The sequence below is a fragment of the Sphaerodactylus townsendi genome, linkage group LG12, assembly GCF_021028975.2.
Source record: "Sphaerodactylus townsendi isolate TG3544 linkage group LG12, MPM_Stown_v2.3, whole genome shotgun sequence".
Classification (NCBI taxonomy): domain Eukaryota; kingdom Metazoa; phylum Chordata; class Lepidosauria; order Squamata; family Sphaerodactylidae; genus Sphaerodactylus; species Sphaerodactylus townsendi.
Genome location: NC_059436.1, coordinates 23,553,166 through 23,573,906, shown reverse-complemented (window position 1 = coordinate 23,573,906; position 20,741 = coordinate 23,553,166). Strand labels below are relative to the sequence as shown.

The window sequence follows — 20,741 nt, the reverse complement described above, 5'->3', positions numbered from 1 at the left end:
GTGGTAGGATCTTTTCCTAGAATGGGAGGAAAGAGGAGAAAACCTGGAACTGTGGAGAAAATGTTGGACTATTTTCAGTATTTCTTACGGTTTGAATTTCTTAAAAGTGGACTTACTGTTTAAAGCCCATAAGCTTTACCAACATGGGAAGGGGAGAAACCTGATTGGGTGGTCTTTAAGGTGCTACTAGATTACCATCTTGCTTTTCAACAGCACAACATATCTGTGGCTCAGTCTCAAGCTAAAACTGTGGCTTGATGCTACTTCCCTCCACCTGAAAGTTGAAGCATGGGGGTAGATGACTGGCAGGGACCCCCGCCTGCTGCAGCCATTCAGTGCTTGCTACGCTTTATTTTATATATTTACCCACTGATATTGTATTTACTGAACTTTACTGGATCACCCTGGAGCGGAATGTTGCAGCCACATATTTATTGTTTATTGTATTTGTATCCCGCCCAATCCCCACAGTGCCCCGGGCGGGTCACAGTGTAAAATCAATTACACAATCAGTAAAATCATTACCATAAAAACAAATCCAATATCAAACAATAAAACATTGCGAATAAAACATTAAAAACAACATTCAGTGTAAAAGGTCAATCGGTGTCAAAAGACCGATGGCAAAGCTAACAGATAATAAATAATCATCACTATTCGCCCTCTTCCCGTCCCCATCCCCCACCCATGAGGATGAAAGGAGATGATTTAACTTAGCTCGGCTGGTTTGATGGAAAAGGCCTGGTGGAACAGCCACGTTTTGCAGGCCCTGTGGAACTGCAATAGCTCCCACAGGGCTCTGACATAACTCCACTAGGCTGGAGCCAGGGCCGTAAAAGCCCTGGTTCTCATTGTAGCCAGCCGGATATCTCTCAAAGAGTCTGAAACCCACCCTGCACAAAGGTTTGAATCAATCCTTGCTGTGTGGAATCCATTTATTTCTATGTGCTTATTTATTAAATGTATATTCTGTTGACATCTCAGAGAAGCTCTTGACACTATAACAATTTGGAAATAAATGACCGCAATTGTAAAAGGGTCTTAAAAGTTATGAACATTAGAAAAGGACCATTGGGTCAGACCTGTTAGCCATCTAATCCATCACAGACAGAGACCAACCAGTTGACCCTGGAAGGCCAACCAAGAGGGAACAGAGACTGAGACCTGTCCCGTGATGCTGCCTCGTCACCTGAGATTCCAGTGGTTTATGAGTAGGGAGGAGATGGGGCTTTGTGGCAAAGCATCAGCTTGGCAGATTGAGGGCCACAGGTTCAACCCCCACAATGTCCAGATCTGGTGGTAGGTGATGTGACAACTATCTGCCTGAGTTCCTGGAGAGTGGCTGCCAGTCTGAGCAGGCAATGCTGACCTTGATGGACTGGTTCAGTATAAGGGAGTGGAGATGCAGATTTACCTGGACTATAGCAGCCTCCATAAATATGCCTTGACCCCTTTTAAAGCAGTCTGTGCGGGGGGGCATCATCACTGATTTACTTACTGAGTACTAAAGCCTTTCCCCTTGTCTGCCCTGAATCTATTCCTCACCAACTTCGTTGGGTGCGCCATATTACTGACCAGTCAGAAAAGTCGCTCTCTCCACGTTGGACACCCCAGGGCATAAGTGACGTCTACTGTTCGCCGTCTTTATTTACCTAACCTCAAAAGTGCCGATTCTCAACCTGGCTTCATAGGAAAGATGTTTTTGCCCTTTCCACCACCAGCCCTTACAACAGCCTTGTAAGGTAGGCCGGTATTTGCCTCACAATGCAGTTTGGGCGACTGCAGATGAAAAAGGCTTTCCTAAGGCCTCTGTGGGCGCAGGGAGTTGCCTAACCAACTAACATCTAGCGGGGGTGGGGGATGACCGCTCTCTCAATTCCGGCCGGCTCGTCATGGGTTAACAAACCCAGGGCGCAAACCCCACTCTAAAGTAGCTCTGAGACCGGAAGTGCGGCCTACGTTGCTGACGCCTTGCGGTTGGGAAAGCCGCAGTGCACCCTGGGAGTGGTAGTTCCGAGTGGGCGGGAAAAGCCGAGCTGGGCCGGACGCGCCTCTCTCTTCCCGTGGTGCCTTGCGCGGGCGACGGAGGGCTGTCCGCGGTGTCGCCCATGGCGCAGGTCGAGTTGCCGGGCTCGTCGCTGGTGGCGGCCGTGCTGGAGGCCGTGGAGGCCTCCTCGGGCCGCCTGGACAAGGAGAGCCTCGGCCGACGCATCGCCCGCCTCTCGGAGCGGGTGGAGGAGCTCAAGGTGGGCGGCGCCTCAGGGAGGGCAACCGGGTGGGCGGGGCTTAACCGGACCACGCCCCCACACCTCCTGTCTTCACCCCCTTCCCGTCCTGATCCTGTCGATTGGCTGCTGGTCTCCTATCCTTATTCTAAAGGAAATGTTTCTGAGCATATGCAGAGTGTCGTCCTGGGGGCCCTGCCTCTTGATTCTGGGTGGGATTGCCAACACCATGTTAAAACATTCCTGGAGATTTGGGGGCGGAATTTGGGGAGGGACATCAGCAGGATACAAGGCCAGGGGGACCAAAGCAGCCAGTTTTTCCGGAGGAATTAATCTGTTGCCTGGAGATCATTTGCAATTCCGGAAGATCTCCAAGCCCCGCCTGGAGGTTGGCAATCAGAACTGGCGTTTAGTCAGCAGACATGCTGAGAGTTGAGTCCTGGCGCATGTGGTAATAAATGGTGCTTCTGAGGATGTGCAGAGTTTCTGCAGTTACTGGAAACTTATCAATACCAGGGAAAGATGGCCTCTGAGCACGTGCCCAGGGGCCAGCTCTGTTGTTACTCAGCTGAGCTGTCTGGGTGAGAGACCCAGTCCTCGACTGGTTCCCTGGCTCAGCACCGTCTCAGCCCACCCATCCTTCTCCAGCCTCTTCTTGCCAGTCCGACAGTAGAGACTGAGCTTCCTTGTGAAAGGACAGTTTGAGATCCTGAAACCCTGAATATTCTTAGCCCCAGCCCTGATTTGGGTCTGCTCCCCACTTTCTCTAAGGTGCTGAGAGAGGATTTGGAGGGTTCAGATGTTGAGTGTACACATACCTGAAGGTCTCAGGGCCCGTTACAACAGAAGACTCCTAAAAGTCATCCAGTCCAGTGCAACCTGAAAAACAATTACAGCCTGTAACAATGGAACCCTTTTCAAATGCATAAAACCTATTAAAAACCTTAAAGCCTGTTTAAAAATTCATGATATGCCAAAAGGGGGAGACCATCTTTCTTTCTGGGTTTACAGGTGGGTTTGTGGTGACTTTCCTTCCTGTCATTCCAGGATGAGGTTTGCTGCATGATCAAGGAACGATACGTGGAGTTCCTGCCCAGCATGCAGAATGCCAAAGAGTTGGAGTCTGAAGCAGAGGAGCTGTCCAGCAGCATTAGTCAGTTGAAGTCTGTGATCGAAACAGAGGTGATCATGTTTTTGGGGACCTGGAAGTGGCCAGATGTTGGAGATGAGTTACGGAAGTACTCAACAAAATGCCTCCAGTTAAACGATCAGATGGGCTTGGGAAATTATAAGATGTTCATAAACAAGAGTTGCCCTTTTGGCTTTCAAGTATCCCAGTGTGTGATTTTTGTTGTTTTAACTGTTTGTTTCTTTGCCTGCAGTATTTTATTTATTTATTTATTTGTTATATTTATATACCGCCCCTCCCCAAAGGCTCAGGGCGGTTTCCATCAACAATAAAAGTTTAAAACATCATATATATAATTTATTTAAAATACATAAAATATTAAACTATAGTTGGCTTCAGCTCTTCTATTCCCCTTTTATGAACCCACTGGAGGCCAGATGTTTTTATGGCTATGTTTTTGCTTTTTAAAATCTCCGTCTCCAAGAGGCATCTGCAGGTGTTGACTTATTCAAGTGTGTTTTCAAAATGTTTATATTCAGTAACTTGGAACTTAATAGAAAATAGAATGGTCTCTAGTGGCTGTCCTGACTGGTTTGACAAATAGCAATTAGAAGTGAGTGGACAGGTTTCTGCCCCCCCCCCCCCCCCCGCCACAGGGGTGTGAATTGTGTATAAAAAGCCTTGCTGTGATGGACCTTATATTGTTTTTTGTGACTCTTCCCAGGTTCAACAGGACCTCAATGTGGCCATTGCAGAATTTACAGAGCTGAAACAACAGCTGGAGAGAGACACCCTAATTCTGGGTGTGCTGAAGCAGCTGCAGGAGGTGAAAGAAATGGGTGCTTGCCTCTCCCCCTCTGCCCTTTGTTCTTCCTGCACACTTTGAGATAAACCCCTCTTGCATTTGTGTGTAATACTGTTTCGTTTCCTCCATAAAGTTTGATTCTGCCCTGAAGAAGTCCACTGCCCTGTTGCCAGAGAAGAAGTATGTCCCTGCCGCATGCCACTTGAAGAAGGTACATCCGCGTTCTTTGGAGACTGTGTGTGTGTTTCCCTGGTGGGATCTGGCAACTCTTGGAATGGATTGCTTGACACCCCCTGGGAGTTGTCATAGAGAGCACCTGGAGCTGGAGGAGGCCATCTTATCCATCTCTTGCTCAGTGCAGGGAATCCAGATTTAGAGCATTCCTCAAAAGCATGACGTAAGTTATTAGAGAACTTTGAGCCAATCTTTGGGTTCTTTAGGCCAGTCACAAACTCATCCATTCGACCATTTTTATCTTGCCTTTCCTCTTGGTTCAAGACAGCTTACTATAATAGTTACAACATCCCCAAAGATGTTTTAACTAAACCAAAGATAAAATACCAGATCCTTGCTCTCTTCCCCCTTAAAAGATGGCTGCTATTCAACCCTTCCTCCCCAAAAACCCCCTGACAAAGGATGTTCTTTCCACAGAGTCAGAGCAACAATGAAAAATGCCGAGGCTCTGGTTCATGCCAGAAGGGCCACCCTGGGTGGCCAGATAGCCAATAGATGGTTGCCTGATGACTGTAGTTGGCACACAGGGGAAAAAACCAGAAGGAGATGGTCTTTCAGGTAGCCTAAGGCTAAGCTAAGGAGATTGTAAGCCCCTTTGAGTCTCCTACAGGAGAGAAAGCGGGGATATAAATCCAAACTCTTTTCTTCTTCTCTGGAGTTACTGAGCTCTCTCTTTCTCTCTCCCCCCTCTCTCTCTGCCAGGCCCAGAGGTGTCTGGAGCTGATGGAGTCCCGTCGGGGCTTTGAGCTGAAGATTCTGAGAGCATTCCACGTTGAACTTGTAACGCAGACAGAGAACCTCCTTGGCGTTTTGGGGCAGGAGTGGCAGCAGCTGGCAGTGTGGAAACTTCCTCAGTCAAAAGGTGCTGTTTGGGTGCTGTTTGTGCTTAAATGTATATGTCGATCTTGGTGGTGGTGGGGGGGAGGGCGGTGGGAGGAATTTGGCTTCCCTGGTGGAAACAATAATGTGAATGCTGCTTTGGCCTGTTATTTTTGGCATGTGCATCTTTGCAGGATTAAGGCCCTAATGTCACGGATAGCTGCGCAGTCTTTGTTTTTGATTGTTGTCTCATCAAGCAAGACGGGCAAGTGAGTGGCGCTCGAAATTAACAGTTGCGCTACCAGACAGCACATCCCTGGGGAAAAGGGGAAAGTGCCAGGGAAGGAAAAAGCTGCTTGGGAATTGCAGCTCCTAAGATTTGTTTACAGCCATGCTACATTTTTGTCCTGTGGGTTTTTGTGACCAGAGGGCTAGGCTCAGATCCTTGTTGAAATTCTTGTTCGTTCATTGCCTTGGAAATTTCTTGGCCTTGTTCGTTCATTGCCTTGGAAATTTTTTTATTCCTGTACAACAGTGGGTTTGATGGCATGTATTGCAGGATTGTTATGAGAGATTTTAAAACACTTTGCAAGTGTTGGAAGCATAGTAGACGCAGTCACTGGCAACAGTTGTATTTTTCCCAGGCGATTTGAGTCCACCAACACCTTAAGAGCCAACACAATTTTCAGATACCTGCGTATCTCACTTTTCTTTGCCTCTGAAAAACCTGCATTCTGGAAATCTTGGTCTCTAAGATTCTTTTGGGCTGGAATCTTGCTGTTCTACTGCAGAACAACACAGCGACCCTGAAACTTTCCTTGGGGTAGTTCTGCACCTATCATCAGATTTTTCCAAGAATGTAAGAGTCAGTTTTGCATGTATAAGGTCCTAGTTTCAATGCTGGTCCTCTGGAGCAGCAGTGGCATAGTGGTTAAGAGCAGGTGTACTCTAATCTGGAGGAACTGGATTTGATTCCCTGCTCTTTCACTTGAGCTGTGGAGGCTTACGTGGGGAACCAGATTAGCTTGTGCACTCCAACACACGTCAGGTTGGTGACCTTGGGCTAGTCACAGTTCCTCAGTGCTCTCTCAGCCCCACCCACCTCACAGAGTGTTTGTTCGGGGGTGGGGAGGGAAAGGAGCTTGTAAGCCCCTTTGAGTCTCCTTGCAGGAGAGAAAAGGTTGATATAAATCCAAACTCTTCTTTTCTTCTTCTAATAGACCGGCCTATGGTAGATACCCACAATTAAAAGGATAAAATATAGTGCAACTACAAATATATCTCTAAAATAATCTATTGACAGAAGAAAATTGGGGGCACAAAAAAAAGTATGAACACATAAAGGGGAGGGGATAAGAGCATAAATATTTGTCATGACCCCCTCAAGTCTTGCCATGTGCGACGACCAGGGGAGTCCAGGGGACCGTGGCGCTAAAGACTCTTGCTTGTACTTTGGCTGTTTTTCTTTAAAGGCTGGTAGTAGCGGTTTTTCTCTCTGTAGCCAGGCAGTGCCTGCCCCTTATCAGGGTTCTGACCTTGAAGGAACCGCACAGCCTGGGACCGTTAGGGGGAGGGAGTTCATAGCGGGTTCACAGAGTGCTGCTCTGTGCGAGAATGTTAGATTCAGCATAAACTCTGAAGTGCACCCGTCTGTTTACTCTAATGCAATAAAATCGATCTTGGTGAACCTGGGCCTGATTATGGGGAGGAGGTCGACAGGTTCTGTTGTAGTAGATGGAAACGAGGCATGAGGCAGCAATAAAGTGGACAGATAAAAGACTGCAGCTAGTAGATCACAGTACACTCTAGTGAGACAACTTTAGTATTTATTAAGCCTGGTTTATTAAGTATTTATTAAGCTATAGCACAGACATCCTGCAACGAACTTCAAGTGCTGCTGCACAAAACATGACGACACTGTATCTTATATCAGGATTGTTATCTGTAAGCTGGGAAATATAAAATTGACCTGTGTGACCTGAAATTTTATGCAGCAGTGGAGAAATAAAACTAGTTCATCTGTACTTATAGTCATGACATTGGAGAAACTCATTCTCCATCTTGGGAGTGTTTTTAACAGAGGCTGGATGATCATATGTCAGGAGTGCTTTGATTGTGTGTTCCTGAAAAGCAGAGGGCTGGACTTGATGGCCCTTGGGGTTTCTTCCAACTCTATTATTCTATGTTGGAAGAAACCCCAAGGGCCATCAAGTCCAGCCCTCTGCTTTTCATAAGCTGCCTCCTGACAATCATCCAGCTCCCCAAGATGGAGAGACTCCCTCTCTGAGGCAGTGAATTCCAGCCAATAGAGAACAGCACTTTGGCTTGACCAGGGAGTTCTTCCCACAATGTTTAGTTGGAATCTCTGGTGTCAGTCTCAATCCATCAGGTTGTGAGATCAGTTAAGTACACCTTGGGCGAGGAAAAAAACATGGACGCTACCTGGGTTGATGCACCCTGTGACAGGAGCCGGCTTGTGTCTTTCCTCGTTTAGAACCTGGCAGTGTGGAGTCGGCCTTGCAGACAGAGCTGCGGTTGCGCAAATCACTCCCCGGGGAGGACGCCAGGACCAACCCATCTGCTACGTCGGTGCTGCAGGGGTTTGCCATCTTGGGCGAACTCCACTACAGATTTAAGGTCTTTGGTAAGTTATTTTTGGTCTTAGTGGTGGCTTCTGGACTGCAGGTTGCATCTGATTTTTGGAAAAAAAAGAAGAGAAGAAGTTTGGATTGATACCCCGCCTTTCTCTCCTGTGTCTCAAGGTGGTTTACAAACTCCTTTCCCCTTCCTCTCCCCACAACAGACACCTTGTGAGGCTGGAGGGGCTGAGAGAGCTCTGACAGAACTGTGACTACCCCAGGTTCACCCAGCAGGGTGATACGGAGGAGTGGGGAAACGAGCGCATTTCACCAGATGGAAGTCTGCCACTCATATGAGCACCCAGTAACCAGCCCCAGGGCAGTGCTGTCTGCAGGCCTCCTGTGTGCCTCTGTTCTCCCTGGGTTCTGACCACTGTTCCTTCCTTCCCCCTTTCTTGTGCCAGGGCAGCTACTGCTGAGCTACATCCTCAAGCCCTTGATCTGCCACCCGTCATTGCAGTCCTCGCTGGAGGAGCAGCCGGATGCCGTCGTGCTGCAGCTGGAGTCCGTGGGCGCCCCGCCGGGCCCCCCCTCCCCCGTGGAGGTGTTTGCACAGCTGCAGCTGGTCCTCGAGGTCCTCCACAAACACCTGTTGAGTACGGAGCATCAGGCTCTTTGGCGCAGGGGCGGGGGAGCAGGGGGCGGGTCGTGAGAACAGCCAGCACAGGAGATGTGGCGGAGGCTCCTGAAACGGAGTTGTCTGGTGGGGAGGGGAGAATGCCTCGGCCTGTAAGGGGGGGGGGGCAGCCTTCCTCCTGACGAAGGTTGAGAGTTCTCCCGTGCCTGACCTGAGTGCTTGTCTGTCGGCCCCAGCTGTTCCTCCTGATCAGTGTGCTGAAGATGAGGGCGACTCGGGGCCCATCTTGGCGCAGGTGCTGGGAGAGCTCATTTGGAAGGAGCTGGCCGACTGCCTCACCTACGACTGCCTGGTGCACTCGATCCCAAACAGCAGCAGCAAACTGGGGCAGTACATCGAGGTGAGCGCTGCGGCTTACTCCTGTGTTGCCTTGTGTGAGTAAGGGGTGGCATGCAAGGGAGGGGGAGGGCCCGGCATCTGGACATGGCCCACTCAACCTAGCGAAGGGAGGGGAAGGGATGGCAAGCAAGGGAAGGGGAGGGAGGGAGGAGGGCAAAAGGGATGGCATGCGAGGGAGGGGGCCCAGCATCTGGACATGGCCCACCCACCCTAGCAAAGGGCGGGGGAGGGGTGACAAGTGAGGGGAGGGGAGGGAGGGAGGGAATAAGGGATGGCATGCAAGTGCGGAGTGGATTGGATCCAAGCTGGAAGCCTGTCAGAGCTGTTGTAGCTTGAGCCGCTCTGCTCCCGTCTGGGGCAGTGATTCCTGCTGTCCTGAAGTTCCAGAAGCCATATTGGGGTGCAGGCAAGCATTGACAGTCCAGGAAGTGGAATCTTTGGTTGAAATGGGAAAGGGTTTGTGGCTCCGTGGAAGAGCCTCTGCTTTGCATACGGAAGGTGCTGGGTTCAATCCCCAGCATCTCCCGTTCAAATGACCAGGCAGGACATGATGTGAAACTGCCGCTGCCAGTCAGAGTAGGTAATACTTGCGTTGACACAAGGGTCTGATTTGGTATAACAGAGCTTCACAGATGAGTGTTCAAGTTGCAGAGAAATCTCGTACCTGACCCCTAGACCCAAAGTCTCCAGATGCTCCCAGCCCCTCTGAACCCTCAATTTTTGCCCCCTCCCAGTCAGCAGTACTCCTTGGCTGACTGTGTCTACCAGTGTGGTGTAGTGGTTAAGAGCAGGTGCTTTCTAATCTGGAGAACCGGATTTGATTCCCTGCTCTGCCACCTGAGCTGTGGAGGCTTATCTGGGGAACCAGATTAGCTTGTGCACTCCAACACATGCCAGCTGGATGACCTTGGGCTAGTCACAGTTCTTTGGAGCTCTCTCAGTCCCACCTACCTCACAGGGTGCTTGTTGTGGGGGTGAGGGGAGAGAAAGGAGCTTGTAAGCCCCTTTGAGTCTCCTTGCAGGAGAGAAAAGGGGGATATAAATCCAAACTCTTCTTCTTCTTCCTCCAGGTTATTAATGCCACGGAACAGTTTGAGCAGGCCTTGAAGGAAATGCAGTTTGTAAAGGAGGATTCCACTGACCTGCTGACCTATGCCCGCAATGTCAATCGCCACTTCGCTGACAAGAAGTGCCAGGACGTGATAACGACAGCGAGGCACTTGATGATGGCGGAAATACATGACACCGTCAAGGTAGGCGAGCGGCGGGATTCCCAAATGTCTGGGGGGAAGAATTAGGACTAATAAAAGGAAACACTTCTTCACGCAACGTGTGATTGGTGTTTGGAATATGCTGCCACAGGAGGTGCTGATGGCCACTAACCTGGATAGCTTTAAAAGGGGCTTGGACAGATTTATGGAGGAGAAAGTCGATTTATGGCTACCAATCTTGATCCTCTTTGATCTGAGATTGCAAATACCTTAACAGTCCAGGTGCTCAGGAGCAACAGCCACAGAAGGCCATTGCTTTCACATTCTGCATGTGAGCTCCCAAAGGCACCTGGTGGGCCACTGCGAGTAGCAGAGAGCTGGACTAGATGGACTCTGGTCTGATCCAGCTGGCTTGTTCTTATGTTCTGGTTTCCCCAGACGGAATATGCGAACCCCTGCGCTTTTCTCATTCTCCTGTTCTAACACGAAGTATGTTTCTCTTGTCATTTTTCCAAAGTTTGTGGAAGAGGTTTTGGTTCAGGGTGCAGAATTGCATGCGAGGATCCTTTTTACAGCAAGCTATACATTGGTGGTGCTGGCCACAGCCCCAGACTCGTTTCTCCAAGTGGCTCCGTGAATCATTTTGTGCAGCACAGCCCTGCTGCCTGCATAGAAAAGCCATCTCGAGTGATTCAGCTTTGCCTTCTCAGGCAGCCCATGCCATATGGTCTGGGCGCGCGGGGAGGGGTGGAGAGGGGCCCCAGCAGAGAAGGCCCATGTTCCAGGCTCCTGGGGAGCTTGGGCCAGAAAGACGGGTAAGTAATTGTAATGCCAAATACTTTTTCTCCCCTTCTGGAATTGGTCACTATGGTAAATTTGCCTGGACCTCCGTCTCTTGTTCTCTGTTGTTATGTTGTGGATGTGCCGAATAGCACAACAGCATCTCTTCCTTGTGTCCTCACAGATCGCCCCGGAGGCCTCGGTTGCTCTGCCCAAACTCCCTGACCCTGCAGCGGGTGACCACTCGAGGGCGCTGGTGTCGTCCAAGGCGCTTCCTGTCCAAGGGGGGAACCTGGAGACCGAGGCCAGGCTGAGCCCGGGCACCCTCTCCTTTCCTGCCTGCTGCATCAGCGAATCCATACAGAAGCTGGTGGCGCTGGCTTACCAGACGCTCCAGGAGGCCTCGGCCAGCACTGACCAGTAGTAAGGCCCCCAGATGGATTGGGATGAACCCAGGGGGAGGGGTGTGTGTGTGGGGGGGAGGGGGGGAAATGAGTAACAAAAGGCTTCTTTCTGGGGGTTGAAGTGTTCTGCAGGTGAAGTACTTAGGCAGAAGCAGAGGCAGTGTGGTGTGGTGGGCAGAGTGGCATACAGAAACTGTGGGCAACCTGCCTTCAGATTCCCTGTTCCATCATGGAAGCTCGCTGGGGCCCTTGTGTCCATCTCAGACTCTCACCCTGGCCTGCCTCGCAGGGTGGTTGTTATGAGAGAACAGAAGAAGGGGGGGGAGCGACTGTGTTTTAACCTGCTTTGAGTCCCAGCTGTAGGGAGAAAAGCAGAAGGGAGGGAAGGGAGAGAGAGAGAGAGCGCCAAATGAATGCAGAGGTTTGGCGGAAGCAGACGGTTTTGGGGAGCAGTTTTGATCAACTGGATCCAGCTGTGATTTCCCACCTGACGTTCTTACGTGCAACCAGGTGTTCAGATGGATAGGCACGCTGAGGTTCAGGCGCCACGGGAAATTTTGCCTCTTGAAGTTTAGGAGGGCCTCATGCGGAGGGGGGGGGCCATGAAAGACCCCAGAGAGGTGCCAGCATTTGGAGTGTCCCACGTTGAGCCAGGTGGAGCAACAGGATAAGGCAGCTTAGAAGGGCCAGGGCTGATGGAGCCCCTGTTTTTCATCCAGATGGCCTCTGATTGACTTTCAGCTAGAAGAGACCTCTGCTGTTGGCCCAGGAGGGGCTCCTTCTGCGTAGGCCTGGTGTAAGTCTCTTAGTGGCCCAGAAGACGGCAGGTCATGCGATCTTTGTACCCATGCTGGCACTGGCTTAGTCTGGGCAAGCAAGGATCTGCCAGAGACGTGGGAGGTGAACTCTATTGAAGGGGCGACCCCAGTAACTTCCTTCTGCTTTCTTCCTGCAGCAGCGCCCAACTCTTTTACTTGGTACGGGACATCTTCTATATGTTCGGGGACGTTGTGCCGATGTACCATAAGTGAGTGTCTTGCTTCTGCTCCTGGGGGCTTCTGAGGTTTTAATCCATGCCAGAGTTTTTCATCCTTGTGCGATGGCTTCCTCTGAGTCTCCTGGATGGTGCGGGAGTGGCGCAAAACATTGGGGATGTGGCGAAAGGACTTACGAAACTCCCCTGGTAAGACCTTCGCCAAGATGAAATTTGAACCAGTACGGGGTGGTTTCAGAGGAGAGCTGGGTTGGTCTGCCCTGGAAGAGCTCAATCCCAGTCAAGTAGCACATTCGAGACCAACGAGGTTTTGTGGGACATCATTTTATTTTATTTTATTTTATTTTATTTATTTATTATTTGATTTGTTATACCGCCCTATCCCCAAAGGGCTCAGGGCGGTGAACAATATAAAAGCATATATAAACACTTAAATATATAAAGTTTAAAATTTTCATTCTAAAACAGTATCCCACGAACCCATATGCAACCCTCCCAAGAGAGTGATGGGTCCCGATGATGTTAGGGACCCTATACAGCAGGGGGAGGATGAAAGCAGGGCACCCTCAGCGGCTGGTCTCTCGAGAGGCCCGGTGGAACAATTCGGTCTTGCAGGCCCTACGGAACTCTCCAAGGTCCCGCAGGGCCCGAACAGCTGGTGGTAGAGTGTTCCACCAGGCAGGGGCCAGAGCCGTAAAGGCCCTGGCCCGAGTGGAGGCCAGCCGCATCATTGAGGGGCCAGGGATCTCCAGTAAATTGGCCTCATCTTCTGAGAGTCAGAGCATCCCCACAGTTGCATGAAGCTCATTGGTTTACTCTGGCCTGTCTTTCAGCCTGTCTCAGTGCGGTGTAGTGGTTAGAGTGTTAGACTAGAATCTGGTAGACCAGGTCTGAATCCCCACTATGCCCCAGAAACTTGCTTGGTGACTTTGGGCCTGTGGCAAATCAGACCTGCTTTGACCTGCAAGCCCTCTTCTAGCCAGACTAGCTTGTGCACTCCAACACATGCCAGCTGGGTGACCTTGGGCTAGTCATAGTTCTTCGGAGCTCTCTCAGCCCCACCCACCTCACAGGGTTTGTTGTGGGTGGTGGGTGGGAAGGAATTTGTAAGCCCCTTTGAGTCTCCTTACTGGAGAGAACGGGGGTATATAAATCCAAACTCTTCTTCTCTTCTTCCTCTTTGCCCTGCAAACCCTACTCTAGCCCTATTCCTTCTGGACACACCTCTGGTTACAGGAACCATTTCCTTGGGCTTGTTTTAGTACCAGGGAAAATACGGAGACTGTGCTTGTGATTCTCGTAATGCGCAGGAATGGCTGTTTCCCCTCTTCTCTCTTGGCTAGGGAGAAACTTCAGAAGTTGCCCCAGCTGGCCGCCATTCATCACAACAACTGCCTGTACATAGCGCACCATCTTTTGACCCTGGGCCACCAGTTCCAGGGGCGCCTTGGTGCCCTTTTGTGTGACAGGACAGCCACTTTTGTTGACCTGGTACCCGTCTTCAGAAGGCTCGGTGAGTCCAAAGCCTGTTTGCCTTTGCCTCATCTTGGCTTAGTGGAAGGGCCACTTGCTGGGGGGTGGGGTGTAGTAGGTTGCAGGGTTGTGCTGCATCTCAGAAAGTACATTTGGGGTAGATCTGAAATCCCCCCTCCCCTGAGTATTGTGGATCCTGGCAGAGCTGCCAGGACCACCTCACCCGCTCCCTGTCCCTCAGGGACCGAATGCTTCCTGGCCCAGATGCAAGTGCAGAAGGGGGAACTGCTGGAGAGACTCTCGAGCGCCAGGGATTTCTCCACCATGGACGACGAGGATAGCTACGCAGCGGCAAACAGAGCCGTGCGGCAGGTGACTGGGGGCAGAGTCGGGTGAGGGGAGTGCTGCGCACGGTCTCGGAGCCTCTGGCTTTGTGAGTTCTATGTGTCGGGCAGATCTTGTGAGGCACCCATATGCGCCTCGCTGCAAGACAGCTCTGTTCCTTTGCAGGTCCTGCATCAACTGAAGAGGCTTGGCAAAATCTGGCAGGGCATCCTTCCTGTGAATGTCTATTGCAGAGCCATGGGGACTCTGCTGAACACCGCCCTGGCAGAGGTCGTCGCCCGGATCCTCACCTTGGAGGTGAGGGATATACGGCTCATGGGAGGAGGCTGCTCTGTGTGGCAGGGGAGGGGCCGTGGCTCAGTGGCAGAGCATTTGCTTGGCACTAAGAAAGTCCCAGGTTCGATCCGCGGCATCTCCTGCCAAAGGATCAGGGAGCAGATGATGGGAAAGACCTGGGGAGAGCCGCTGCCAGAACTGGTCTTGATGGACCGACCATCTGATTCAGTCTCAAGTGACTTCATGTGTCCCATACTTCTCCAGTTTGTCTTTTGCCACCTTGGTTCCGCCCTGCACACGAGAGCCAAATTCCCAAGCATTTGGAAAGGTCCTGCTGTGTCACCTGCCACTTGTAAGACCAGCTGTGCTTATTTTGGAGTGGCACAGGGGTGGTTTCGCACACAATCCAGTTTGCATACTTGGGGTTAAGATGCCTTCTCATGAATTGGAAAGGTGACACCTGAACCAGGTGAAACCTGAACCAGGAGTTTGTTTGGATTTCCTGAGGGACAGGTGTCTCCCGGCTGGCCAGAAAGGGCCTCATTATCACTTAGGTACACTATCATTTTTACTGCAAGAGACGCTTGCAGACTCTTCAGGCTGTTTCATCTCCCCAAATAAGACATTTTGGTGGTGCAGATGGAGAATACGGAAAGGGGGTGTTGGAAACATCATGCTGGCACTTTGCATCACAACACCCTTACTGGCATATAAACAGAGCATAGAAACATGGGGTCCAAGGATAGCCCAAGATCAAAGTTTAGACTTCCGAAGTCTTATGGCCTTCTGTAAAAACTTTGCCACCTTGTCTCCGTTATATCAGAATTTTGACTAAAAAGGAAAAAAAAACACCTTATTCTTATCGGAGAATCTCTTCCATTTGATTAAAGATGTATTAAGAAATTTGTTCTGAATATTGGCATAGAAAGGACGATTTTTAAAAATGTAATGTAGTTTCCATACAGCACTGGCTACTAGAGCACAGTCTGTCCATATACGGGATATTTTGAAATCTTCCCAAAGAGTACAACTAACTGAAGGTTAAAACATTCAGTCTGGCAAGCGTATAGGTTCTGTGTTGGTGTGGATTGATTAGGAGATGAAAGCAGGACGGTGAATAATCAGGAGATGGCAAAATCCCCAAGTACAGTGAAGAATAGGTTTTCCTGGCTACAGTATTAGTTAATTTTACTTTTTAAATGACATTTGGTACCCCACCCTTCCTGGCCTAAGCCGGGCTCAGGATAGCTTTGCGCACATTATTTAAAACAGCCTTAAAACCAGTTTCCGAATAAATCCAGCTAAAAAAACTTTGAAACACAGTAAACATTAAAGATGGCAGGAAAAAAGGTGTCTGACACGGTCTTCAAACTCCTGAAGCGTGGTGAGAGGCAGCCACAGCTCAGCTGCGTCGCTCGAGAAAATGGCTGAAAGGGGATGGCTTGGGACAGTTTGCTTCTGCTCTGTTGACAGGATGAGGAGGGAAGCCAGATGGAATTCTGGGGAGTGGATTGGGAGGAGAAGAGCATCAGATGGGCTCTCTCAGGTCAGGCCGTACAGGCAGGGCATAGAGGCCAGGGCCTCTCCGTGACCCTCCGTCCCTCCCAAGCCACACCTGGGTTCCATCTACTCACCTGGCTGGTAGCCATTGATGGATCTGATTGCACGTATATTTGGAAGGGCCTTCCCAGCAAGCAGCTAAATGATCTTGTCACTCAGATTTGCCTCACTTGCTTGATTTGTGCCACGTTGCAGGATATCTCTGCCGAGAACGCAGACAGGCTGTACACGCTTTGCCAGATGCTGGTGGACGAAGGGCCCGAGGCGTTTGTTCCTCTGCACGCAGAAGAGCAGAACAGGCCCTTCAGAGAAGAAGTCCCAGTCTATGTTCCCAAGTGGATGATGTTCAGGGAGCTCATGCTGGTCTTGCAGGCCAGTCTGCAAGAAATCCTGGACCGGTGAGTGTGGCAAAGACTCTGGTGAGCTGTTTGGGGTGCAGGAATCGATTGTACCTCCCTGTTCTGCATTGGTCAGATCTCACCTGGAATATTGTGTTCAGTTCTGGACACTGCAATTCAAGAAGGGTATTGACAAACTAGAATGGGTCTGGAGGAGGGCAACCAAAATGCTAAAAGGTCTGGAGTCCACACTCTATGAAGAGAGGCTTAGGGAGCTGGGATGTTTGGAGAAGCAAAGGTTAAGGGGGGGACATGATAGCCATGTTGAAATATTTGGATGTCATCTTGAAGAGGGAGCAAACTTATTTTATGCTGCCTCAGGGACTAGGACACAGAGTAATGGATTCAAGGTGCAGGAAAATAGGTTCCACCTAAACATTAAAAAGAACTTCCTGACCGTCAGGGGTGTTTGACAGTGGCATTCACTGCCTCGGAGAGAGGTGGAGTCTCCTTCTTTGGAGGTTTTTAAACAGGCTGGGTGGCTATCTGTCAAGGGTGCTTTGATTCTGTGTTCCTGCATTGCAGGGGGTTTGACTTGATGGCCCTTGGGGGTCTCTTCCAACTCTATGATTCTGTGAATAAAGAGAAAACACAAGAGCAACCTGGGCAAGAATTTACACAAACCTTTCTCTTAACCTGAGGATGGCTCAGCACTTCTCATCCAATGGAGTTCCCTGGGCTCTGGTTGGCTAGCAGGAATTAGATTTGTATAAGACCTAAATGACAAAGATTGGTTCAAAGCCTTGGCAGAGGCAGGGTTGGGGAGGGGGGAGGGGAGGGGAGTGATTGCCACAGGGGAGTGCCTGTTCAAAGCGTGGGCTTCCTTTGTGAAAATACTACTTTTGGAATGGGGTACAGACCAAACACTGCAGTTTGGCGTTTTTGCTACTTCTGCTTTTGGGGAGAGATTTTTAATTGTTCCTTCTCTGCGTGTGCCCTTTTTAGAAGGGTTTTAGAAAGAAAGCAGGAACTGGGAAGCAGGGGGACAGGGTAGGTTGGACAAGGGGTTAAAACCCCTTCCCACCGGGGACCAGAACAATTCTGAGGCCTCATTTAATGTGCCAAGCGCCGGTCTCTTCTGGCCCCTCCCCTGCCGTTCTGGAATGACCGCCTTTCTCTGTTTCACTCCCAAGGTGGGCCGATAGCAAAGGGCCCCTGGCTGCTGAATTCTCCCCAAGCGAGGTGAAGAATCTAATCCGAGCCTTGTTCCAGAACACAGAGCGGAGGGCAGCTGCCCTGGCAAAAATCAAATAGCTTTACCATCACTTCTATACCTGAAACGTCTTCCAGGAAGCCCGGCAGCCAACCTGGGCCGTGGCCTTCTCCTTGGATTTGACCTTTCCTCTCCACCTGAGGACCTCCTCTGGCTTTGTGTGCAGGTACTCCTGGAGACCCAAAGAAAGTGAGACTGTCATCGTCTAATGCAGTCACCAGAGCGATGTGGCAACCACTTGTCCCATGGCCCCCCCAAAGATAGGTGCCTGACAATACAGGGTCCCGGTCCATTTGCCACTCAGAGAAAAATCTAATTTTGTCTCATTTTAACTTCTCTTCTAGTTCCTTGGCATCAGAAGTGTTGGTAGACCTTTCCCATACTTTTTGTTTTCTGCTTTGGGTATTTGAAGAACTTCTTTGGGTCCAGGAGGACTCTAAGTCAGTCAGCTCTGGCACCCCTCTGCTCTGGGGGGTAGGGGGGAGAGAGGGCTCAGGCACTTCTTGGCTGGGAGGTCCTTCTAGACAAGCATCTATGCAGCTTCTTTCAAGGGGATGCGGCCTCTGCATTCGGTACCTCATTTCTCTCTTTTGCAACTGGCCTCTGAAGCCCCCAAGACTTGAAGAATCCCTTGAACGGCCTTTCGAAGGCTTCTAAAGTGCCAAACGGTCAAAGTTGACTCGCTGCTTCTAAACAGCAGCTCTATTTCCTTTATGGGCCGTGTCGTTCATCAGAAGTGGCCACAACTGAACACTCTCAACTTCCACCTGTTGGTTTGTGCAGCACTACCCCCCACCCCCTTCCCCAAACCAGCCACCTGCGTTTTGTGTACCAAATGCGAGCTGTTTTGTTAACATGGGAACCTTTCGTCTTTGGGGATGTGGAGGGCCCTTTTTATATAATAAAAACAAAAGCCCGAGACTCCTTGAAGACTTAATGTTTATTTCACTCCGAGCCTTCGTGAGTCACAGTGAAGGGGAAATCATGCTGGGAAAATCTCGTGGGGAAGCTTTTGGCGGAGGAATCAAGGCTTGGTATGAATTTCAAGGAGGGCCACAGTGGTGTAGTGGTTAAGGTGTTAAGGTCTAGGATCTGAGCTACCCAGGTTCGAACCCCCACTCTGCTGCAGATGCTTGTGGTTGGCCTTGGGCCAGTCACACACACTTATCCCCAGCCCCGGTGAGTATTTGAATGGGAGACCCTAAGGCAGTGATGGCAAACCTTTTTGAGACCGAGTGCCCAAATTGTAACCCAAAACCCACTTATTTATCGCAAAGTGCCAACACGGCAATTTAACCTGAATATTGAGGTTTTAGTCCTGCGTGTACCCACTGCTCTGCCCTGCGCTGCTCCAGTGCCTCCACCCCACCCCACCCCTCTGCCTCTGCCCCACCTGCTCAAGCAGGGGCCAGCCTGCTCTAGCCTTCAGCAAGTCCCACACGCACCGCTCTGTGCCTCTCTAGCATCTCCGCCTCCTCTGCCCCCCCTCGGGCATCAGCCACCCAGAGCACAGGCACCAGGCCTGCCAGCTGAGTTCTTCCTGCTTGCCGCAGGGCATTGTGCCCAGCGGCCCAGGCCAGCCTAGATGTGTGTGTGTGTGTGTGTGGGGGGGGGGTGATTCTCCCCCCCACATGATGAACTCTGTGCGCATGTGCCCACAGAGAGGGCTGTGAGTGCCACCTCTGGCACTTGTGCCATAGGTTCGCCATCACTGCCCTAAGGAATACTGGAATGCCAGGGGATGTGATGCAACAGCAAACCACCTCTGGACATCTCTTGTCTTGAAAAACCCACCAGGGGTCGCTGTGAGTCAGCTGTGACCTGACAGCAAAAAAAGTACAAACGTAAGTCTTCAAAATGGAAGTTCCCAGTGTGAAGGGAAAAGAGAGGGGTGGGCTGCTCCCTTCTGAATGAGTCCCTCTGTCTGCCCCTTTAATCTCAGTTGATTCTGCAGCCAATACCAGGTGATGTTGTTTCTTCCCTGCCATGATAAGCTTCAACTGCTGGTTTCCCCACATGGAATGAGCTATTTTTGCTTCAAGGGATGGGCTATTTTTGCTTCAAGGGCTATTTTTGCTTCAAGGGATGGGCTATTTTTTTCAAGCAAAAAGATCATACTGATCCTGGTACAAGGTGATAAGTCTCATAAAACGTTTTAAGATCAGCCTGATATCTCAATAATGCCTATAAAAGAGACACACATTGTTTTTGTAGTGTTTAAAAATTAACCTCCTGACAGCTAAAAACCAGGCACCAGCTTGTGTGTAGAGGCCATGCTGGTTGAACAGGAGGTCTTGTATCAGCTTGTAAAAAAGGGCCACAGTGCCGGGAGTGAGAACGCAGATTCGTAACCATCTGATTCTATGTTAGGTTTCCTTACTGCTGCTTTTCTAGTGGGGTGATTTGAATGTTTAAGAACTTTAAGCATCAACAATGTCAGCTGCTGCCTACAGAGTGGCTGGCTGACACGTACTCATGCCATTTTCTCTGAACCAGTCAGGTCTTCCAGGAAGCCTACAGGGGGAAGAAGAGTTTAGGTTTATATCCCCCCTTGCTCTCCTGTAAGGAGACTCAAAGGGGCTTACACACTCCTTTCCCTTCTCCCCTCACAACGAACACTCTGTGAGACGGGTGGGGCTGAGAGAACTCCCAAGATCACCCAGCTGGCATATGTATTGGAGTGCACAAGCTAATCTAGTTCACCAGATAAGCCTCCACAGCTCAAGTGGCAGAGCGGGGAATCAAACCCAGTTCTCCAGATTAGAGTGCGCCTGCTTTTAACCGCTACACCACACTGGCTCTCCCACACTGGTTCTCTCCACGCTGGGCCCATACCTAAACTGTTTGTGCCTTATGTAGTGAAGAGCATTGCTGGGATGAAGGGATGAGGATGGAACCCACAGCCCGGAAGTGGCCACCATTCTGTGCTGAGGCAGAGGCACCACGATCACAACTGCGGGGTTTATCGGGTGTTCCATCTTCCCATGAAATGTTTGGCTCGCCACCATGTTTATCTACATCAGAGGAGTATTTTGTTAACCTTTCAATGCTTTCATTGTTTTAGGATAGTTTGCAAGGGGGAGGCAGGGTTTCCTCTGGGCTTCAGATCGTATCTGACGTTTTATTATTGCAAGTTACATAACCAGATCAGGCAAACTGATCATGCACAAATGCACAGTCATAAACTTTAAAGGAGGAGGAAAAAGGAAATTATCCAGGATTATTGACAGTCAATTCCCGGACCCTAGGAAATACCTATC

General features: G+C 50.2%; 1 protein-coding gene across 2 annotated transcripts; it reads left to right on the top strand.

Annotated features, from left to right (window-relative positions):
- Positions 1-2,023: 2,023 nt before the first annotated feature.
- Positions 2,024-18,407, top strand: ZW10 (zw10 kinetochore protein). Of its 2 annotated transcripts, none has more exons than XM_048512787.1 (16): positions 2,024-2,246; positions 3,273-3,407; positions 4,079-4,180; positions 4,293-4,370; positions 5,096-5,255; positions 7,707-7,856; positions 8,256-8,447; positions 8,665-8,828; positions 9,898-10,080; positions 11,003-11,241; positions 12,181-12,249; positions 13,560-13,729; positions 13,931-14,061; positions 14,200-14,331; positions 16,066-16,268; positions 17,402-18,407. In XM_048512787.1, the coding sequence occupies exons 1-16, from the start codon at positions 2,109-2,111 to the stop codon at positions 17,520-17,522; spliced, it is 2,367 nt and encodes a 788-aa protein (XP_048368744.1). In that variant the 5' UTR covers positions 2,024-2,108; the 3' UTR covers positions 17,523-18,407. The 2 variants fall into 2 exon arrangements, with proteins under 2 accessions (XP_048368744.1, XP_048368743.1); XM_048512786.1 differs by having other exon boundaries at positions 12,178-12,249.
- The last annotated feature ends 2,334 nt before the right edge of the window (positions 18,408-20,741 follow it).

What these genes read in the sequence shown, in the direction of transcription:
- ZW10 (XM_048512786.1), top strand. Translation starts at nt 2,109, where the DNA reads ATGGCGCAGGTCGAGTTGCCGGGCTCGTCGCTGGTGGCGGCCGTGCTG. An exon ending in GTTGTGCCGATGTACCATAA is followed by an intron (nt 12,250 to 13,559) that starts GTGAGTGTCTTG and finishes TCTCTTGGCTAG; the next exon opens with GGAGAAACTTCAGAAGTTGC. An exon ending in CCCGGATCCTCACCTTGGAG is followed by an intron (nt 14,332 to 16,065) that starts GTGAGGGATATA and finishes GCCACGTTGCAG; the next exon opens with GATATCTCTGCCGAGAACGC.